The sequence below is a fragment of the Muntiacus reevesi genome, chromosome 11 (assembly GCF_963930625.1).
Source record: "Muntiacus reevesi chromosome 11, mMunRee1.1, whole genome shotgun sequence".
NCBI lineage: Eukaryota > Metazoa > Chordata > Mammalia > Artiodactyla > Cervidae > Muntiacus > Muntiacus reevesi.
Window position 1 is genome coordinate 31,723,102 of NC_089259.1, and position 16,758 is coordinate 31,739,859.

Sequence of the window (16,758 nt, forward strand, 5' to 3'; positions counted from 1 at the left end):
ATGTCATCACTGGAGCCAAGTCATGGAAGCAACATACATGTTCATTGACAGATGAACGGATAACAAAGATGTGGTGCATATATACAATGAAATATAACTCAGTCATTAAAAAGAATGAAATGATGCCATTTGGATGGAGGCACCTAGAGAGTATCATATGAAGGGAAATCAGAGAAAGACAAATACCATATGATATCACTTATATGTGTGATCTAAAATATGACACAAATGAACTCATATGACAAAACAGAACCAGACTCACATACATAGAAAACAAACTTATGGTTACCAAATGGGAAAGGCAGGAGAGGGACAGATTAGGAGGTCGGTATTAACAGATACAAGCTACTATATATAAAAAAGATAAATGACAAAATCCTACTATATAGCACAAGGAACTATATTCAATATCTCATAATAAACTATAATGGAAAAGAATATAAAAAGGAATATATATATGTAACTGATTGCTTTGGTGTAGAGCAAAAACTAACATCGCTTTGTGAATTAGCTATACTTCAATAAAAAGTAATGTCATCATTGGTTTACTGATTTCCAACTTTCCCCCTTGATGACAGGTACCAAGCAATAGCATTCAGTGTCTACTTGGAACATTTGGTTCCATTATTCTATCTAAAAGGGAGGAAAAAGCTGTTTAGTCTTAAGATTTCTATCAACCATAAAGCAATTTCTGCTTGAAAACTATTTCCAAACAACATGAGTGTTTCCAACTCATATCTATTTCCCACTCTTCAACTTGTATGCTATCATCATGTTATATTTCAAATTGATACTATATCCTCAGGTACTACTGAATACATTCAGTATTAATCTAGGCTTTATCACTTATTTTACACTTTCTTTGCTTTTTAGTCTGTTGTGCAACTTAGGTCTTCCACCCAAGGCCATTTTCTTTCTGTACAAAATACAAACTTCAACTTCTCAGCCCTAGTTCTGTGAGTACTCTGCACCAGACAGGTGAGAAGAACCCAGGTGTCAAGCCCACAGGAAGCCAGGTTCGCCCTGGCTCACTCAGATTCCTAGGCTATGGCCATGAAGGCCTTCAGGACAAGGCTTCTGTTCTTCCTTCAGTTTTATCTGAGAATTCCTCACCTGTCTTCTCTTCAACACGTATAAAAATATTAATTCAACAGCCTTACTTATTTTCAGCAGGAGAGCTGGTTAAGCTTACACCTATCACAACTAGAAACAAGAAATAGCTTCAGTTCTAAAGTTCAAAAAGGAATCTCCTTCCCCACTGCCACCCAAATATCCATCCAAGTTCATACCATCTTTCAGCTCCTACACATTTTCTACAGGACAGTTAACAAGCCCTAGATTCTCAACCTGCTTTTGTGAATATGGCATACTTACATGCTGGCCACTTGCACGTAATTTCCAGACCAGTAATCAATTTCTGTATTGTTTAAATTTGTAATATAAAACATAGGAACACATAAATTAACTAATATAAATAATGTGTCATGAGGCAGAGGGGTTCAGTAGGCTACATGGGTAGAAACAGTTGAATTTTAAACACAAACATGCATCACACCACCAAGTGCTATTTTGCAAAACAGTTAGAAACCCACTCCTTTCTTTATCCATCGTGTATATTTTAAGTCTAGATAATAAGGTTGATGAGGGGAAGGTCACAGAAGCTAAGAGTGAAGAAAGAGGGGTGTTTCTTAAAATCTTCTCACCAGATCACACTCACTTTTTAAAATTTTAAAGTAATGAAGAAAAACCATGGGAAAATATAAGTACTTCAGTAAATTGCATGATTTTAACAAAAATAAATTCAAGAAATCCATACAGAAAACCACAATAAACAACAAAGTTGAAAAAAAAAACACAAAGTTGAGGTAACACCAACAAAGAATCACGTTGGTAAGTAAATATCTTGTCCTTCTCTCGGCACCCAACTTAAGAGTTTTTGTCAGATAAACCAATTTTCAGTTCTATTTGGCCAAACCCTTCAAATAAACACCCACTTACAAAACTAGTCTGTAAATTCTCAATGGAAAGAACTGAAATATTGAAAAGTACTTATAATTCAGATTCAATGGAACATAAAATCCCAGAATTTAAATAAAGATATCAAGGGAATTTCCTGGTGGTCCAGTGGTTAGGACTTGGTGCTTTCACTGCTGAGGCCCAGGTTCAATCCCTAGTCAGGGAATTAAGATCCCACAAGCCACAAGGTGCAGTCAAAAAAATAATAATATATAAAAACAATCAACTTCTAAAACTAAAACCTAATATCTAAGTACTGCAAATGCCACATAAATAACAAGGAAAAGACCTTCAAATTAATCTATTAGACAATGATAAAGAAATTGTACATGGTCATGGAATAATAATCTCTGTACAATTATAGTAAAAAAATTAACTTCAAAATTAATTGAAACTGGTTTTACATTCCACTTGGCATCATAGCTTTTGCTATTTCCATACAAATGCAGCAAGATTTTCAGTCCTACATGAATCTCCTTGTGGAGATTCATCAGTTGAGCCTTGTCTACTACTAAGACTATAATTAAACTGTACAGTAAGCTATTTATACGTCTGAAATAATTTCCTTTTCAAGATACAGCAGGCTTCAGCTTTATTCTGCAAAATCATTGTCAATGACATATTTAATCTCGAGGTTACTGCTTAAATTACATGTGCACCGCCCTCTAAGCCTAGATCCTGGCTGGAGGCTGGCAGCAGCTGCCACACGTGTCAAAGGGTTACTATGATTACCTTCAATAGGAGCCATATGTGCTTGGTTGGCCACAGCAATTTGTCCCCTACAACCTAATTCAATCTATCAGATTTGCTAATTTTTTTTTTAAAGGAACAAAGAGTGATTCCTAGGATTCATGATTCAGAAACAGAAAATAAACGTTCCAGAGGTGGGGGCAGCCTAGAAGTTCTTTCTGGATCCCCAACAGGCAACTTCAGGGACTCAAAGAATCTGATGAGATAAGCTATCCCAAATACTGCTCTTAAAATTTCGGTTTCATTAAGTGGTCACAGAAGAATGGCAACAAAGAAGGATTCGTCTTCATTTATCTGGGGGAAAAGAACTGCTTTAGAAACCATTTACCCACAAAGGAAAAAAAAGACCACCAAAAAGGTATGGAGAGCATGTGGAGTCCACAATCCTTAAGAAGAAAATGACGTTCCACACACTGACAACATAATTCGTCACATAGGCCCCAGAAGTTCTTGTGAGAAATCAGAGTGGGGGAGCACGCTGAAAACTTTCCCCAAGCAGTCAGGAAGCAGTACAAAAAAGACCCACTAAGAGGTGACTGTCAGCCTTCGGCAAAGATAATGGGAAACGGACATCTTTTTGTGCCTATTGTATTACGGACGGAGCATCCACGGAAATGGGGTTTGGAGTCATGGAAACCTGTACACACGCCTGGAGGAGGAGTGTGTGGTGGAACCACCCCAGAGAGAGAGAAGCATCACCTGGGGACACAGTGGGTGTGCACGTTGAGTGGCTGGATTGGTGCAGGGGGCACAGAGATCACACGTGTGCAACGTGTGCAACGTTCTCAGCAGCACTCACCACAACACAAAAATGGAAACTCGGTCCGACACGTCTACCACCAATTTTTCAACGCTGTTCGGCAATGAGCTAAAACTAGACTGATCAGCACGAGTCAGTGTCAAAAACACAGGTGAAAAAATCAAACTGCACAGAGATACATAAAACATGATCCCAAAATTAAAGCTTCAACACCAGGTTTGACATAGCTTATAGATACACGCGTGCATGGCAAAGGAAACCAAAGGTTTTAGACCCTGGATAAAAGAGAACTAATGAATCTTCAATCATCTGTAATGTTCTGTTTCTTTAAAAAGTTATCTAGCAACCCAGGACATCTAGCAATAAAAGGGACTCCTGGCGGGAACATGCTATCTCTCTACTGTAGAGAAAATGAGTCCATCATTGACTGTGAATAATACAGTTATTTGACAGAGGATTTCAGTAGATGCACCTTATCAAGTTAAGTGCATACCTACTCCAGGATTTAAAGTTTGTTGCTGTTGTTGGTTAAAGATAAATACTAAATTTTTTTCTACATCCAATTGGATGACTGTATTATTTTTATCTGTTAATGAGGTAAAGTATATTAACGGCAGATTTTTCTCAAGAAAACACATGCTTACAGCCTTGGAATTAAACCTAACTGTATCATATGTCTGATTTCTTTTGTATTGGATTTGGTTTGTTGATCTTTTATCAAAGAATGTTACCTCTCCGTTCACAGTTGAGACTGATCTGCAATTTTTCTTTACCATTCTGCCCCTATTGCTTTTGATCCAAAGGTTACTTCAAACATCAACCTACACTGAAAAGGATTGACTTTTTTTGGTATTTTTTTGGAAGACTTTTTATAAAATTGGAACTGTTTGTTCTTTTAACTCTTGACAAAACTAGAGTATAATGTATTCTCTTTGGAGGAAAAATCAGAAGTCATGACACTATTCCTTTAACGGTTGTAGGGTTATTCAGGTTTCCTATTTCCTCGAGTCTGAAGTTTTATGTTTTTTCTAGGTAATTACCCATTTCATCTAAGCCTCAAATTTATTTACACAGAGTCATTCATATTATTCTAATCACTGCTGTCTCTACCTGGAGTTATTTCTCTTTTCTCATTCCTAACATTTTTTTTCCCTGACCAACTTTGTGTGTGTTAATCTCATTAGTCTTTTTGAAGAATCCACTTTCAGTTTTGTTGACCTTATCTTGCTCTTTTGCTAACATCTTAAATTGTATGAATAGCTTACTAATTTTAAGTATTTCTTCTTTTATACGATAAGCAGTGATGGTACGAATTTCTCTCTCTGGGAAATTCAAATCCCACAGATTTTGATGCAAAGTATTTTTAAATCATTCTAAGTATTTTCTAATTTCCAATGTGATTTCCTCTCTGACTCTTGAATTATTTATGAGTGTAGTTTTTAAATTTCCAAGAGTACAGATTTTTATGAGTGTGAAAGTCCCTCAGTCGTGTCTGACTCTTTGCGACCCCATGGACTGTAGTTCATGGAATTCTCCAGGCCAGAATACCGGAGTGGGTAGCCTTTTCCTTCTCCAGAGGATCTTCTTAACCCAGGGATCAAACCCAGGTCTCCCACATTGCCAGTGGATTCTTTACCAGCTGAGCCACCAGGGAACTTTTATAATAAACTTTTTTTAAATCACTGATTTGTTGGTGTGGGGCCTTGGATTCACAGAACAAGCCAAATGATAACCAATTCTCTGAAATGTCATGAAGACTTTCTTTATGACTCGTATAGTCAGTTTTGGAAAATACTTAATCATTATTGACCAGAGAGTTATTATGGCCACAAGTGTTAGTGTCTACAAAATCCCCTGGGCAATAAATGTGTTAAGAACATGAGTACAAAGAGACAGATGTATGCATGCAAATGGGGCATGCTCACATCTATGTATGGGTGACCTGTGTGTGTACTATCTACAGCTGCTTTCTCATTAGAGGGGGAGAAAAGAGCAGCTGTGATCTAGAGCCTAAAATATTTACCATCTCATCCTTCGCCAAGACAGTTCATGAACCCCCCTAACTATTTGTACTTAGCATCTTGTCTTACACTTCTCCTTTGTGGCAACTGTCACAATAAAAGCTTAATTAAGTCAATACTAAATGGCTGTTTTCTCAGCTAAAATATAAACCTGAGAGTAGAGATTACACTGTCATTTATTGTTGTGTCTGCAATTCTAGCAATCTGCCTGGCCTACTAAGAACACTCAAATATCTGTTGATTTCATATAAATTCTGAAGTTAAATATGTGTTTTTCTGTTTTCTTATCAGTATCAGTATCCTCTTTTATTTGCTTTTACTTTATCACATCTGAAAAGAGGAAATCTCTATATTTTTAAAATTAGCATTTCTAAACCTGTATTGCTATCACAGAGTTACTCATCAAAAAAGAAACTCAGTGGTTAAATAAGTTTGGTTAACAAAATATTCTATATCACCCTCTGCCTGACTCACAGTGTGATAAGCATATTAAAAATCGCACAAAACTCATGGTAGGGAAACGTACTTAATTATTTATAAATCTGGATCTCCCCCCCCCCCCAAATTAGTCAAAGATTCTACTTCTCTCTTAGTGCTTCTTAACATTTCAAAAAACATTGTTTTAGAAGGTGCAGCAATAGCACACGATGTAACCAGAATGGGGTCAGTTTCCCTCTGATCACGGAGGGCAAAGGAGCAGACAGTCAACAGTTGAGGGTTCATGGACCATTTGTTCTGTTTTGCAATTACTTACATTTACCACTGACAATATGTAAATGACTGTCTTCCAATAAAACTTTATTTACAAAAACAGGTAGTCAAATCCCTATGTTGTATAACAGGAACTAACAGTGCTATAGGTCAATTATATTTCAAAAGCAAACTCATAGAAAAAGATCAGATTTGTGGGTACCAGAAATGGAGGGTCAGGGAGGGGGAAGTGTAGGAAGGTGGTCAGAAGCTACAAACTTCCAGTTGTAAAGTAAATAAGCACTAGGGATGGAATGCACAACATGATAAATATAATTTATTTATTGACTGCTGTAAGTTATATATGAAAGTTTGTTAAGAGTAAATCCTAAGAATTCTCATCACAAGAAATATTTTTTCTACTTAATTTTGTATCTAGGAGATGACATTCACTCAGTGTATTATGGTCATCATTTCATAATGTAGGTAAGTCATTTTGCTGAACACCTTAAACGGATACAGGGTCACGTCTGACTCTTTGCAACTCCATGGACTGTAGCCTGCCAGGCTCCTCTGTCCATGGAATTCTCTAGGCAAGAATGCTGGAGTCAGTAGCCATCCCCTTTCCTGGGGAATCTTCCCGACCTAGGGATTGAACCCATATCTCGTGCATTACAGGCAGATTCTTTATTGTCTGAGCCACCAGGGAAGCCCAACATGTACAGTGCTGTATGTCAATTATGTCTCAATAAAACTGACAGGAAAAAAAAAAAGTGGTAAGCTTAGATTTGGACCAATGGCCAGAAATTGCTGACCCCTGCACAAATGGACTGAAAATGACCTACACTGTCTTCCAATAGAGTAGCCACTAGCCACACGTGTTTGTTTAAATTACTTGAAATTGATAGTTCCTTAATCAAGCTGGTTGCGTTTCAAGTAATTAATAACCACTTATGGCAAGTGACTATTGCCATGAACAGCAGAGAAAAATATTTTAACTTCTCATTAACCCCTTACAGAAAGTTTTCTCTCTCTTTTTTTTTATATATGTTGCTTTACTTTACACTGAAAATTTAAGTTCTGGATAATAAGAGAAAAGAGTACCTCAATAAAATAATGTTCAGACCAAATGAATAAGTTCACATGAACTAAAACACCTTCCATGAGGTTTATGATTCTAATTTAAGTGGAAGAAGCATATGGTTACACCAGGAGAAGGAGACAGTGGTAACTTAAGAATTTCCCCAATGAGAGCAGACAGCTCATCTCTAAGAAAGAAGACTCCTATTCCTACTTATACAGTAAGCTTGGGTTTTTATCTGCCCAGGGATTCTTTTTCTTCAACATGTTCTTGAAACATGCATTTAAGACTGCCCTCATCTTGAAAGACTGAAAAGAAAATGCTCATCCAAACAGAAGAGTGATCAGTGACACCTCTTACTTCTCGTGGTTCACTCAGCACCACACCCCAGGGAGGAAAAGCAGAGACCATTCACATCAACTTATGAGGGGCTTCAGAGGTACAGACACCCCCTGACTCCCGCCCCTGGAATCCTCAATGGGTACACCACATCCTGGCAGTGACAGGAGGATTCACATCCCCAGTTTGCAGGTAGTACATCTCCCCTCTTTACAAGTGTAACTAACCTTAACACCCGCTCGGAGTGCTGACATTTATATATAACGCACTGACCATAGGCACTGCCATGGGTGCCTGCCAGGAACAAGCTCTTGTTAAGTGACCTACAAATGGAACCTCACTGTTGAGCTCCTGGTATCTTATCAAACTGCCAAGCAGACCACTGGTGACCCTCAAATCAGCTCCCAGCCAGGGTCTTACCAGTGGCTTTAGACTGTGAGAGGGCAAATAGGGGTCTCTTCCATTCTCCCTGAGCCTGTGTAACCAACTGTCATATACACAGAGACAACTCCTGACACTTGAAACTAGAAAGGAAATTCTGCAAGTCTCCATAGCAAGCAACACTTGAGCTGACCATCACTCCTTTATGGAGATCCTAACAGGAAGTCAAGCCACACTAAGAGTCAGTTCAGTTCAGTTCAGTTGTTCAGTCGTATCCGACTCTTTGCAACCCTATGAATCGCAGCACGCCAGGCCTCCCTGTCCATCACAAACTCCCGGAGTTTACTCAAACTCATGCCCATCGAGTTGGTGATGCCATCCAGCCATCTCATCCTCTGTCGTCCCCTTCTCCTCCTGCCCCCAGTCCCTCCCAGCATCAAGGTCTTTTCCAATGAGTCAACTCTTTGCTTGAGGTGGCCAAAGTATCGGAGTTTCAGCTTCAGCATCAGTCCTTCCAATGAACACCCAGACTGATCTCCTTTAGGATGGACTGGGACTACTCCATTATAAATGTACAACTCTAGGTGAGTAAAACAAAGCATCATCACGGAGCTCACAAAGCAATGTCCTAAACTCACTATTTTGATGTTTAAAGATACGACTTTATGCCATCCATTCATAAACAAAAACAGAAAACACACCAAGTAGTTTCAGTCGCTTTTCAGTAAAATAAATAAACACTGCTTATCAGCCATACTAGATAAAATAAAGAAAAGGTTTAACACAATTATATCAAATATAAGTTTTGAAAAGCTACTTACGTCCAAAGAATCCTCCTTCAGTAGGATAAGGGCCATGTTCTGTGACACCAACCGGCAGGAATAACCTAGAGTGAAAAAAAGAACAAGATACGTGAATTAACCATCCCCGCCAGGAACGTACCATGTTCAGAGTGACCTGAATTCAGTCCCCCTCCTGCACCTGACTGATGACCATGTTAAGCCTATGGGCTCACACAGAGAAACCGAGCAGAGCTTGCCCCATGCTGCTCAAGAAGGTCTCCATAACTAATGACTGAAATAGCATAAACACTTTTCAGTTTTCTGTGGATCTTCCCTTATCCCTGTTATCCTTGTAGAACAGTAGGATGAGCTCTGGGTTCTCTAGAACAACAGCAAACACTTTAGGAGACAAATGGAACCCCAAAGTCCTCCTCAATCACCATAAAGGCGCCTACTGTGATATTAAGTCCCTCACCTGCTTGGGACTTGCCTGGTGGCTCAGACGGCAAAGAATCTACCTGCTAATGCAGGAGACCTGGGCTCGATCCCTGGGTTGGGAAGATCCCCTGGAGAAAGGGATGGAAACCCACTCCAGTATTCACGCCTGGAGAATCCCATGGACAGAGGAGCCTGGCAGGTTACAGTCCATTGGGTCGCAAAGGGTCGGACACGACTGAGTGACTAACACTTTCACTTTTACTTCAATCTTCACGCAGGTTTCTAAGGAATCCTATGATACACAGAGTTACTTTTCCTGCAGAAGCTCAAAGCAATCCCATTTCAAAAATTAAATGAGCTTTAAAAAAGGTTTGGAAAAAGAGTATCTCAGTGCTAATTCTTAATAATTCCCATTGCATTTTAAACAACAGTACCTCTCCTATGTAGGTTAATTTAAGTCAGGTACTCTCCCACTTTTCCTCCCAGAAGCTGAATATATTTCTATGAAGCTCTTTCCTACTCAGACTTTGAGAGCCTCTTCTGACTCCTCCTTTCAAATCCCCTCGCTCTGGGGAAGAGGAGGAGGTGGGCCTCAGTCAGTTCAGTTCAGTTCAGTCGCTCAGTCATGTCCGACTCTTTGCGACCCCATGAATCGCAGCACACCAGGCCTCCCTGTCCATCACAAACTCCTGGAGTTTACTCAAACTCATACCCATAGAGTCGGTGATGCCATCCAGCCATCTCATCCTCTGTTGTCCCCTTCTCCTCCTGCCCCCAATCCCTCCCAGCATCAGGGTCTTTTCCAATGAGTCAACTCTTCACATGAGGTGGCCAAAGTACTGGAGTTTCAGCTTCAGCATCAGTCCTTCCAATGAACACCCAGGACTGATCTCCTTTAGGATGGACTGGTTGGATCTCCTTGCAGTCCAAGGGACTCTCAAGAGTCTTCTCCAACACCACAGTTCAAAAGCATCAATTTTTTGGTGCTCAGCTTTCTTCACAGTCCAACTCTCACATCCATACATGACCACTGGAAAAACCACAGCCTTGACCAGACGGACCTTTATTGGCAAAGTAACGTCTCTGTTTTTTAATATGCTATCTAGGTTGGTCATAACTTTCCTTCAAGGAGTAAGCGTCTTTTAATTTCATGACTGCAGTCACCATCTGCAGTGATTTTGGAGCCCCCAAAAATGAAGTCTGACACTGTTTCCACTGTCTCCCCATCTATTTCCCATGAGGTGATGAGACCAGATTCCATGATCTTAGTTTTCTGAATGTTAAGCTTTAAGCCAACTTTTTCACTCTCCTCTTTCACTTTCATCAAGAGGATTAGCCAATCCCAAGTCCAAGGGTGTTTATAGGGGCCCTGGGCTTTCTTTCAAATCACCCTGCTCAAGAGAGCTGGCAACAACATGCATTCACCACCAACCCCTACTCAACTGATCTCACTGAGAAAAGGCAAGAAGAGAGTCCTCCCACCTAGAAAAGTGGCCCTTACAGCAATAATGGACCACTGACCACAGAAACAGGGAACAAGTTATCAGCATGAAGGACATCACCCTTCATGCAAGGACGCAGGTGACAATCACATGAAGGGCCTTAACCCATGCTGTTCCCTGGGCAACAGGGGCCAGGGCTGTCCTCCACAGAAGAGCCAAAATAACCCTTCCCACAGATGCTGTATTTATTAGTAAGGACGACAGGCATTTAACGGATGAACAAGTCACAGAGCTACTGTGCATATGTGCTCAATTCTACCTGGCAGGCTCTCTTTTCATCCTCAGGAAGCACTACTAAAAGGCACAAAATAGAACTCAAGACAGACTAAAATTAAAATGAGAAAAATCTTGGGTTTTTTTTTTGGGGGGGGTAGTGATAAATGTTTTTGTTTATTTTGGAATATATGAAGTATAATCTTCACAAATGATGGTCATTTGACAAGAATATTTAGCAGCCATCTCAGAACACAAATTTTCAAGCATGAAACTATGGCTTTTTATCCAATGGTAATTTTTTTAAGAATACCATCAAGAATACCTAGTCCAGGCAGTTAATAACAGTTATCTCAAGGGAATTAGACTATTTGGCTGGTTACAACCGCCACATATTATTAATGTTTTTAAAGTGAAAACAACTAAGTCAAAAATAACAGGACCACACAAGCAAACACCTGTTAAACCCTCTAAGAGGGGGAGAGGGGAAAAAAAAGGAGGAAACAGCACCATTTTCTATGCATTTCCAAACTTGTTCAAGTCTGTATTTTAACAATAGTGATGTGTAGAAATGAGTTTCCCAGGATGCCATTAAAAGTTCTACAGAGCAGGATAGAAATAATTGAACTTTCTTTCCCCCAAATTTTACAAATGTATTCTTCCTTCCTGTAAATTCTTAGATGAAGTATAGAAAGGAGGTCAAGATTTTATTTTCATTGACAAACAGGGATATTGAAACTTTAATCATTTTTCTTCCCTTGCCCCAGAAACTTCCAGCAACTCCACACAACAGAGACTGCTACAAATTTAGTATAACTCACGTGAAAGGATTTGCTGGTAGTTTTTGATATGAACAACAGCTGCAGAGCAAGCTGTAATCTTTAAGCCATCGCCTGCCGCTTGATTTTACATTTTGCAATTTAAGTCAAACGCCACTTGACAACTGAAGCTGCATAAAGATATTATGGAAAAGCTCAAAGTATTTTTCTATCCGTTGCAGGGAGAGGGTAATAAATAAAACCACTGACACGTTCATGAATTTAAATACACAGAACTCAAGACTTCTGAGAAGAAACAGGTTTTTTTGTTTTTTTTTTAATTTGGAAAACGTAGCAAGATTTTGCCTAAAGAATTATCACACAGAACACTTGCTCTAGACAGACCATGGAAGTTTAACACAGTTAAATGTGACTTAGCTAATGTGGCAAATTAAATTATGTCAATCCAAGTTTGCTGTGCTTGAGTTCTAATGTTTTTGGATAAAATGAGATCAACTTTTGGAGAAGAGCCAGGTATGAAATGTCAATCTACTCTTGTAAATTGAGGTCTATTTCTTTAATCTCACAATCTAACAAGACGACCGTAAAATGACTGAGGCGGGGACCTCTGGGATTTCACTCTTTACTAGAGCTGAAGTTAACAGTACACCACAAAAGTGTTGAGTCTTTCTGCTACCTGAGTAGAATCAAAGCAATCAAAATATTACAGCATCTATGGTACTTAGAGCAGGACCTGACTTTAATAAAACCATCATTCACACTAGAAAATATGACCAAACCAAACCTCTGGGAACTCACTATCAGTGCCTTTTTTTTGAGGTAAGCATATATTGTCAAAGAGAGCTCAACACAGATTTCTTCAGAGACACTTTTGGAAGGTTTGTGTTCATGCTAACTCACTTCAGACGTGTCCAACTCTTAGTGGTGCTATGGACTCTAGCCCACAGGCTCCTCTGTCCATGGGGATTCTCCAGGCAAGAATACTGGAGTGGGTTGCCATTTCCTACTCCACAGGATCTTCTCGACCCAGGGATTGAACCCATGTCTCTTACATTTCCTGCATTGGCAGGTGGGTTCTTCACCACTGCGCCACCTGGGAAGCCCTCTGGAAGGGTAAGGAATGACTGATTCCTACTAACCATAAACCTGGGATTCACCAAACTACCTGACAGAGGGATTCACCTTGGTCCAAATCCTCAGCAAGTGTGCTGTTGGTTCTAAATGATATCAGGTAGAATCTGGTCACTCGATGTTCGAGTGTGAGCATGTGGAACATAGCTCCAGACGTCAAAAATAGGTGATGACAGATGGAACTCAATCTCCTCAAGACTGGGTCAAGGCTCAAGAATCCTTCCCCATCAGAGAGCCAGAATGTTGAAGGCTTGTCCACAGAACCACACCCAGGCACCCTTCTCGCCAGATCCTCAGATGCCTCTCAGAAAGGCTTCAACCGTACCTCACCATGAATCCTGCAAACCCTGCCATCGTTGACCTGTGCTATGTTCATTCTTTGTCTGAAACAAATTCTTGAGGTTCAAGTTTTAAACCAATCTCACCCACAGAGCCTCCCTTGGTCTTTCTTTTTTTTTAAATTAATTAATTTTTTTATTGAATGATAATTGTTTACAGAATTTTGCTGTTTTCTGTCAAACCTCAACATGAATCAGTTGTAGGCATACATATATCCTCTCCCTTTTGAAACTCCCTCCCCATCCCACCCCCTAGGTTGATACAGAGCCCCTGTTTGAGTTTCCTGAGCCATACAGCAAATTCCCGCTGGCTGTCTATTTTACATATGGTAATGTGAGTTTCCATGTTATTATTTCCATACATCTCACCCTCTCCTCCCCTCTCCCCATGTCCATAAGTCTATTCTCTATGCCTGTTTCTCCACTGTTGCCCTGTAAATAAATTCTTCAGAACCATTTTTCCTAGATGCCATATATAAAAAATATGGAATGCATCATGAATTTGCATGTCATCATTGCACGGGGGCCATGCTAATCTTCTCTGTATTGTTCCAATTTTAGTGGATGTGCTGCTGAAGCGAGCATTCCCTTGGTCTTTCTGACGCACATCTTTCCTTCTGGGAAGTGACTATCACATGTCAAGCTCACACGCTCAGACTCTCAGGCTAGGTGTGGCCCAGGCTAGGTAACCTGGTATCTCTGTGCCTCAGTTTCAACTTTAAAAGGGGATAATGTCGATCTCAAAGGGATGTAAGACTTACAGAAAGGACTTAGCTAGCATATGCCAACTGCCATGCGCACATTCACTGAGTAACTACTATGAATGCCAGCCATGCTCAGCACCTACACTGCATGACAGGTACTTTCTCATCTATCTCATTCCTGAGTTGGTCTAATAATTCACTCAGGCCCCAAGTTGGGAATCTAAGGTCCCCAGTCTACAGGGGAGCAACTGGCAACTACAGAGCTGCAGGTCATCAAGAAACCATGCACCTGACTCTTCTGTGAGCGTCACTGGGGCCGGGGCCGCGCTCCCCCAGCACCGCCCGACAACCAGACTCATCCTCCTGCCAGTGGGCAAGTCCACGTTCATGGGTTTCAGAAATTAAACTTGCAAAAGACTACAGAAGTGGTTTCAAGGTATCAAATGACACCAAAATGGGGGGGGGGGGGGTCTGAATTCCAGCTCAGATGGTTCACAATGAAAGCTGCTCCCAGCATGATGACTTTAAGATGGAATATGTATTCGGAGTTTGTCCTCACTTATGCTGCCTCCATTAAAAGAAAATTATAGATTCTGAAAACCTCACATCTACTTTCTTACTACGTAATAGATGCTTCATCCAGCCATAATAGGAAATGACAACTAAATGATTCACAAAGGCTACAGCTGAAATTTCACTTTAGAATAGCTGATGCTAAATTTTTAGGCTAAGAAAGAGAATTGCCAGTTCCCGGAAACACAGCTCACTAGTGTGTTTCAAGCACGGCACTGCAGAGTCCTGGCATTGTGCCAGTGCCAAAGGACCTCCGAGTCACAGGCGGGATGACTGTGCCTGCCTAATATTCATAAGCTCACATGAGACAAATATCCTGGAATTTAATTTGACTACATGTATTTATCTTCATACAAACTAAAAGGTATGCTTTAAATAAGTTTTCAAACTCTGATAGACAGATGGGTGGACAGGTGGTAGATAAATGACAAGAGATAGACAGAGCAAATACTAAAGACAGCCAATAGCACCAAACACCAAATGTCACCTCTAAAGGGAAACATTGCCAGTTAAAACCATAAGGGTTAACAGTCATAAGACATTCCAACTTTAGAGGCAGTGAAATATGAAAATGATGTGTGTCTTAGAATGCATGAAATAAACTACCTTCTCCAGGGTTTTCAAAGTCAAATTTTGGAGAAGCATGCTCATGAAAGCTGTGTGAATCTGTTTAAAATGCTTCCTGCACCAGGACTCATGGCCCCAAGATCCGGCACTAACTAGCTTGGTCATTAAGTAGCGTGAGACCTTGTAGACTCTGATGTCTCCCGCTTCCAGGGCTGTAAGACTGCTGGTGTGTGAAAACCAAAGACAGGGTAGAGAAAGGACCCCCAGCACAGCACCTGGCTCTCAGGACTCTTCTCCTTACTCCAGCTAGAAGGAGAACTGCTAGACACTTGATCTGCTTCCCAAGTACCTTCTGGGTACCCTAACATACACATAGGATGCACTCAAACATACAAAATATCCAGTCCATATTGTGGGAAACAGATGGATAACAGCTCATATCACAGAATGTTTGAGGAACATGGGACTAGAACAGAGGCTGACAATTGTCCTCGACCTAGAGCATGACCTCAGGCTGCTCACAGCCGTTGCCTATGGTCTGATGTGGACAAGTCTAACATTAAGTCTAGACGTCTGCACTGCATCCTCTACAGGCTCAACGGATGCCCTAATTCAGTGGTATATACATGGTGGAATACTACTCAGCCATAAACAAGAAATAAAGCCATCTTCAGCAACACTCATCAAGTCATTTGGACTCAAATTCCCTTTCTTCAATTTTCATTTCTGCAATACTCAGCAACCAAAGAGGTTGTCAACTCATACAGGGAAGGGAAAGATGCAAGCCTCTTAGAAAAACATATCAATTGGTAAAAATCATTAAAATGGCTATAACTATATAAAATAGTAACACATATTTAAACTTAATGAAAATATGCTTAGTCTCTGAGACTAAATTTTTGTGAAAAAATAAGAATATCAAGAATAATATCAAAAATAATAAGAAAATCAAGCTGTCATCAACTCTTGAATTCTCTAGGTTTTATGAATGTATACTCAGTCGCTCAGTTGTGTCTGACTCTTTGACTCCATGGACTGTGGCCTACCAGGCTCCTCTGTCCATGGGGTTTTCCAGGCAAGAATACTAGAGTTGGTTGCCATTTCCTACTCCAGGGGATCTTTCCAACCCAGGGATCAAACCAGCCTCTGCTGTGTCTCCTGCACTGAGGCAGATTTTTTGCCGCTGAGCCACCGGGGAAGCCCTATAAGTGTGTCTAAATACTTTTCAGGAAGGTGTCATAGTTTTAATATTTATAACAGGCAGATAATGTTCATAAAGAGGATGCTAATTTGGTTTCAGTAAACTTTTCTCGACCTTGTGAATGAAGAATTCTATAAAACACCATCTGTCAGTGTGTCTGAGGAGCCCATGGACACTTCTACAAGCCTTTAAAAACACAAGACAAAAATCAGCATCAGGCAATTATTTTTTAAATGAATTACCTATATTAATAGCAGTTTCTTGTTTGTCACCTGTCAACACCCATATTTTAATCTCAGCCTTCAACAGAGTTGCTATGGTTTCTGGCACGCCTGCCTGAAGTCGATCTTCTATGGCGGTGGCTCCAAGTAGTAGTAGATTCTGGATTGAAAAATAGCTTCAATTAAAGATGGGGAAACACAGGAGAGTGGCATGAATGACAAAACTCCTCACAAACGAAAGGCAGTCAAAATGTTCTGAAGTAATTACCTT

General features: G+C 40.2%; 1 protein-coding gene and 1 non-coding gene across 2 annotated transcripts in view; both read right to left on the reverse strand.

The window, feature by feature from the left end:
• The window catches only part of LOC136144073 (phospholipid-transporting ATPase IB), a 389,187-nt gene that overhangs the window by 295,368 nt on the left and 77,061 nt on the right, over positions 1-16,758 (reverse strand). Inside the window, exons 22-23 of the mRNA XM_065901698.1 lie at positions 16,509-16,647; positions 8,860-8,924 (exon numbers count right to left, since the gene is read on the reverse strand). Of these exons, the coding sequence (XP_065757770.1) occupies positions 8,860-8,924; positions 16,509-16,647 (204 nt within the window). The remainder of the gene's footprint in view (positions 1-8,859; positions 8,925-16,508; positions 16,648-16,758) is intronic.
• Positions 13,700-13,806, reverse strand: LOC136144585 (U6 spliceosomal RNA). The gene has a single exon (XR_010658603.1). It is a non-coding gene; the product is annotated as a U6 spliceosomal RNA (small nuclear RNA).